This window comes from Apteryx mantelli, chromosome 14 (genome assembly GCF_036417845.1).
Source record: "Apteryx mantelli isolate bAptMan1 chromosome 14, bAptMan1.hap1, whole genome shotgun sequence".
NCBI classification, from domain to species: domain Eukaryota; kingdom Metazoa; phylum Chordata; class Aves; order Apterygiformes; family Apterygidae; genus Apteryx; species Apteryx mantelli.
In genome coordinates this window covers 2,135,337-2,141,349 of record NC_089991.1, presented here as the reverse complement: position 1 = coordinate 2,141,349, position 6,013 = coordinate 2,135,337, and the positions used below count along the sequence as shown (strand labels likewise).

General features: G+C 52.8%; 1 protein-coding gene and 1 long non-coding RNA gene across 2 annotated transcripts; one reads left to right on the top strand and one right to left on the bottom strand.

Moving 5' to 3' along the window:
• Nucleotides 1–1,064, bottom strand: LOC106487264 (uncharacterized). The gene is made up of 2 exons (XR_010885619.1): nucleotides 858–1,064; nucleotides 1–279 (listed from the first exon to the last, which is right to left on the bottom strand). It is a non-coding gene; the product is annotated as an uncharacterized lncRNA (long non-coding RNA).
• A 168-nt stretch (nucleotides 1,065–1,232) lies between these two features.
• Nucleotides 1,233–4,750, top strand: SOWAHA (sosondowah ankyrin repeat domain family member A). The gene has a single exon (XM_013945866.2). It carries the CDS (start codon nucleotides 1,285–1,287, stop codon nucleotides 2,578–2,580), a length of 1,296 nt encoding a protein of 431 aa, XP_013801320.2. The 5' UTR covers nucleotides 1,233–1,284; the 3' UTR covers nucleotides 2,581–4,750.
• Nucleotides 4,751–6,013: the final 1,263 nt, after the last annotated feature.

Genomic DNA, 6,013 nt, shown 5'->3' with positions numbered 1-6,013 from the left:
CAGGCTGATACTCCATTTTATTCGAGCTGTAAGACAGTGAAAGCAAAGCACAAGTCTTTTTTCCCATGCATCCTCGCACAGACAGTCGCTTTTATCTGTCTCCATATCACACCGGCTCTGTTCGCTCCGTGTTCAGTCTCTTGCTGTTTTCCTAGACAAACTGTTCAGTCAGTCAAGAATCAATTTTGTGATCTCAGTTGCAACACCGAGCCGAGGAGAAAACATGTTTGCAGGGCTGAACGTCATCTTTGCAGGAGATCTTCAGACCCAGCCTTCCCCCTGGGGAAAGACACTTGTCAGATATTTTTTTCTATATGATTGAGAATAATAATCATGTAAAAAGCAATGCTTAAGTAGAAGTAATTGATATGGCAGCACAGTTACAAAGCTTGTCTTTATAAAGCCCTGTTAGATGTACATGCATGTAGGTATGTTGTAGAGAATTCATCATGTATGTAGATGCATATATACACATACATATACATTGTGGATAATTAGAGATAACAGGTATTAATATATATACAATATGCATATATAATATTTCAAATATATTTCAAAACATTGACCCACCCACGTATCTTTTGACTTATTTTCAGATAAGAAACTTTGTAACCCAGAAGAATCACGATTGATTCAACGTTCCTGCAGAAAAACAGAAGCCTCTTGGAAAACAGAGACGTAACTTTGCAAACTGGTTTATACCTAAAACCATATCAATTATTTGATACGGAAACAAAAAAAAGAATTATTTTAGAAAGTCGGCACAGGAATAAGTGACTGAAACATCTGACCCTGCGCGAGGCATTTCCAATTAGCCGGCGCTTGCGAGCCTCGAGACGCACCTTTTCCCCAATTACCTGCAAAATTAAGGCAGCGAGCGAGCGAGCGAGCGGGCGAGCTCAGCCCCGCGTTTCACAGGCTGCGCCGCGCCCGAGACGGTCCCGCTCCAGCGGGGAGGGAATAAAAATTTTGCAAAACCGCCTTTTCACGGGGCCGCCCGCGCGGACCCCCGACCCGCCGCGGCGAAGGCGGCGCAAAAGGCGAATCCGCCCGAAAGGAGCAAGTTTGGCCGCGCGGGGGGGGGGGGAAGCGCCGGGCGGGGAGCGCGGAGGCGTCGGGGGGGGGGGCGCGGAGCCCCCGGGGGCCGCGAGCAGCCTCCTCCGCGCCGGGCGGGGCCGGGGCCGGGGCGGGGACACGGCGGGGACGCGGCGCTCACCTCCGCCGCCGCCTCCTCCTGCCCGCGCAGGGACGGACGGACGGACGCACGGACGGGCGGGCGGACGGATGGAGGGGGGGGGCGCGATGGAGGAGCTCGGCGCGGCCGTGCTGGGCTTCCTGCGCGAGCGCGGCGGGCGGGCGCGCAACGCGGAGCTGCTGAGCCGCTTCAGGCCGCTGCTGGAGGCGGCGGCGGAGCCGGCGGAGCGGGCGGCGCGGCGGCAGCGCTTCAAGGCGGCCGTCAACGCCGTGGCCGTGGTGAAGGAGCGCGACGGCGCCAAGTTCGTGGTGCTGCGCAAGGCGCTGCGCGGGGGCGCCGCCATGGAGGCGGCGGGCGGCGGCGGCGGCGGCGGCGGGGGGCGGCTCTCGCCCGCCCCCCCGGACGAGCTGCCCTCGCCGGGCGCCGTGTCCGAGCTGCGCGGCCGCTTCCAGAGCGAGGGCGGCGAGGCGCCGCTGCCCGCCGCCTGGCGCGACCCGCCGGCCCGCCGCGACCCGCCGGCCAAGCCCTGCATGCTGCCCGTGCGCTGCCCCCCGCAACCACCGCCGCCGCCTCCACCACCGGCCCCCGCCGAGCCCGCGCCCCGCTCGCCCCCGCTGCGGCGGGCGCCCAAGAGCCAGCGGGCGGGCGAGGAGACGGCAGCGGTGCCGCTGGAGGAGGCCGAGCACCGGTGGCTGGTGAAGGCCGCCGGCGGGCGGTGGTCGTCGGAGCTGCACGGGCTGCTGCTGGGCGACGCCGGCCTGGCCGCCCGCCGGGACTTCATGTCGGGCTTCACCGCCCTGCACTGGGCCGCCAAGTGTGGCAACTGCGACATGGCCGGCAAGATCATCGAGGTGGCGGCCAAGGCCGGCGGCCACGTCAACGTCAACGCCAAGTCCTACGGCGGCTACACGGCGCTCCACGTGGCCGCCATGCACGGCCGCGAGGAGATCATCACCATGCTGGTGCGGAGCTACAACGCCAAGACCAACCTGAGGGACTACAGCGGGAAGAAGCCCCACCAGTACCTGCAGGACGGGGCCTCCTTCGCAGTGAGGCACCTGCTGGGCGACCCCGACCTCCACAGCGCCGCGGGACCCTCCCTGCCCATCAGGAAGAACGCCAAGATCGCTGCCTCTATCCTGAGCTCCACCAGCACTTTCCTTGGCGTCATATCGGATGACATGGCTTTCTACGATCTCACCAAGGGTTTGAGGAAGCCGTCATCCTTAAACAAGCTCCTTGCTGCCTCCACGGGCCCGAGGAAGAAGCCCAAGACCAGAGGGAGCTTCCCCTCCTACTCGTCCCTCTGCGAGATGGTGGAGGAGGAGCAGGAGGAGCTGGCGGTCAAGCGCAGGCCCGTGTCCGAGCTGTTCTTCGGCCACTAGCCTCGGCCTCGGCGAAATCCCCGTCGCCTAGCGAGGGCAGCCGCGGCCTTGGTTTTCTTGGTTTTCATGGAAGCGCTTGGATTTCTTCTGTCTCTCTTTTCAGATGTTTAACTAAGTCGGTGATCAGGTCTGGCCCCAAAGGCCACTGGGTGAAACCTGCTCTGCAGAAGCGCGTAGAAAGGGAGCCCGGAGAACGTCACGTACCCTTATAAATGCTGTATTCGTATTGTATTCGTGGAGAGAGCAAACTTTATACCTAATGGTTGCAGAAGTAGAACCACCTCTCTGTGTGTGGACAGGTTAAAATGCTTAAGGTACAGCCGCCTTCACCTGTGTTCCTCAGCTGGAAAGCAAAAGTGGGGTAAAGAATTGTATGTTTTACACTGTGAACAGCAAGCTTCTAGCCAGGTACTTTGAAATGGCTTTTTATATAGCAGGCTTAACTTATTAGAGGAAAGTTGCATAGTTTTCTATGATGTTTCTGGTTATTTTGGTAACAGAAGAGGAATATTTCTATTTAAAAAATGTGTAGTATTTAACTTTTTCAGAACAAAGTTTCTCACTGTTGGAAATACTAACATGACTATCCTAAATGTTGCCTAAAGCATTTGATTAGATGAAGAGTTTAAAAAACAAACAAACCAAACCTCTCATCGCTCAAAACGCTATAACCTGTCTACCTCAGCTGGAAAGCTAGGTTAGCCTTATGTTGTTGTTGTTGGGTGGGTTTTTCCATTTTTGTTTTCTTTCTTCTCCTTGAAAGACTTTCTGACCAGGTGGTACTAACCACGTACCTTGATGATACTGTGAACTTTTTATAGACTTGACAGAAGTTCAATCACTTAAATAGAACTGAATAAAAACGTGATATTTGATAGTGGAAAACTGAGGTGAACATCTAGAAAATGAATCCTTCAGAGTACAAATATCAGAATACCCAACTGGAAAAAAAAATTAGGCTTGTATGTCTTTTTTTTTTTTTCTCCTTCTTTTCTTATAAGCCTTAAGCTTTAGTTTGGGCCTGTTTACAGTAAGTATTTATAAAAGTTGGGCTTCACGTTAGGTGTTTTGTAGTAGAATGTCTGCATGACTTCTTAAAGCAATGTGAATCTCAACAGCATGGATCATTGACCTAAAACTTGCATTTCTTCTTCTTTTGTATTGTATAACATAGTTGTTTTATGTATGATACTACATGTAGCTCCAAAAAGCATGCGAACTTGAGATTAAGTGAAACATTTCCAATAAGATTTTTTTTAATTATTATTTGGTTAAAATTAATCTGAACTGTAGAGGCAGAGGTAAGAAAAGAAGCTGTCTGACTCCTGTAAGCAGTCTGCTAAACTGCCACGTTTTCTCTCTTAAGAAACGTTTAAAAATTGTACGAATCGGGGGTGATGAAGGCAACAGTGATCCTGTGTTCGCTCTGCTGTCTCGGTCCCCATCGGGTGTTCAGGTTTCCGTCCCGAAACGCTATTTGCATGCTCGCTCTTCTTTCCAAGTCGGTGACTTCAGGAATGTATTTCTTCAGCCTGGAATTAAGCCTGGTACTTCCTTGTTTTGCCTGTGACTGGCTGCTCTGAAAGGCTCTGCGACGTGCGTTGTGGCTCCTGAAATGCCCTCGGTGACCTCCCCAGAGGAGCCTCCTTCCATCCAAGAGCGATCATGGACCCAGGAGGGGCCTGACGCTGCCGCTCTCGGAGGACGGTGGTTATTCTGCATCTGTCCGCTTCCGTATTGAACTAATCCGGTTGTCAGGCAAATGCTAATGATCAAGGACCTCATGATTTCTGTATCTGGAGAAGAAAAAAAAAAAAAATCCCATTTGCTGCTTAGCTGTTGGTGGGACCATTGGTCGGTGTGGTTGTTTTAAACCTCTATTCGTGTTGCACTGTGTCGGCTCGGAGTTCCGGAAAAAATCTGTTGCTCTGTTTTAAAAATCCTTTCCAACTCTACTGCCATTAAACGCTCTTGCTCTAGCTGCTGAAACCAAACAGGCGTGCGTGTGCATTCGTGTCACTTCTGGAACAACAGCGGCACCAACACCACGTAGCTAAAGCTTTCTGTTTCTGCATGGATTGGGAATCTCTGGTTTGACTCCGTCTTATTTTGAGGTTTCTTCTTTAGTTATGGATAAATGCTTAATACCTATTCAACTAAGGCAGCTGGATTTTTTTGGTGCTGCTTTTCCTGCTTGCATAGGAGGCAAAGTACAAGGATGGAGGTTGGTGTCTGTGACTTCACCCTGAGGAAAGAAGGGAGAAGGTTTCATTGATCCTGCGCTGCTGTGTCAGAGCAAAAGCAAGAAGTTGCAGCTGAGGGAAAAACTTCACTGCAAAAACTTGCTGCGTTTGCTCGGGAGCAGCCGGCCTGACCCGCAGGGGCGGCAGCAGCGGAGAGCCGGTGTCGGCGGCGCGGTCGCCCCAGGGCCGGCGCGCGAGGCTGGCGGGAGCTGGCGGCGCTGGGCCCGCGGGTGGGGTGGGCAGCGCCATGACTCAGCTCGTTCCTCCCCCGGAGTAAGGAAAAGCTAATATTCAGGCAGGCTGCAATGCGTGTGCCCAGTGCTGCTCGGCGGCGGGTGTGAACAAGTACCCAGAGCGACTGCGGAGGAGCCGCTGTAACTTTGCGAGAAAGTGTCTTACTTTTAATTTGGAGTAAAACCAGTCTCTGGCTTTTCTGGGCTCAGTTTCTGTATGTCCCAGTTCACGCTCCCAAGGGGACAGCGTACAGGATGCTCAGCAAATCAGAAGCGTTTTCCTGGCAGAGCCTAAGGCTGATTTTGTTTTACGAATCCATCAGCTTAATTAATTCTCCCTACATTTCGCTGTTTTAAGGCCAAATGCAGCTGAACCCAGTAGTGCTTTCACACGAATGAATGACAGCTGTGAAACTTGGTCCAGGGCACTTCCACGTAGTGTTTTCATAGAAATATTAGAGCAGGGGCTGTGGGGGCTGCCCTGGGCCGAGGCTGCGTTGGGCAAACGCCGCCTTTTGAGCCTACAGTCCGGCTGGGCAGCTCTGGGCTGTATTTTGCCGTGGTCACTAGCCGACCTACTTGCCGTATCTCAGTTTTCCTGCTGTAAAATGGAAACTATCAGCCTGGTTGCCTTGTCTTTTTTAAAGAGCATGGTTATTAGTGATATTCAAAAAAAAAAAAAAGCAGAATTCAAGATAACTTTTTTATAGACGTGTAGGCATGGTGAGCAGAGTCATCCATAGCTTGTGAATGTTCTGCCTTCAGCGGAGCGCCTACACAAACAAAACTGGCTTGTGTTTTAGCTTAGCAGCGTCAGAGATCAGCAAAGCTAATGTTTGTCTGACCCTGGCTCCGTCTGTCCTTCTAAAGATAACTCGGTTTGTCCATTCCTCAGCACGACTATTTCTGAAGCATCTCGGCTCAAAAATCCGCCCCGCAGTCCCGAGGAGGAGGTCT

Coding starts and splice junctions, on each gene's coding strand:
- SOWAHA (XM_013945866.2), top strand. CDS start 1,285: ATGGAGGGGGGGGGCGCGATGGAGGAGCTCGGCGCGGCCGTGCTGGGC.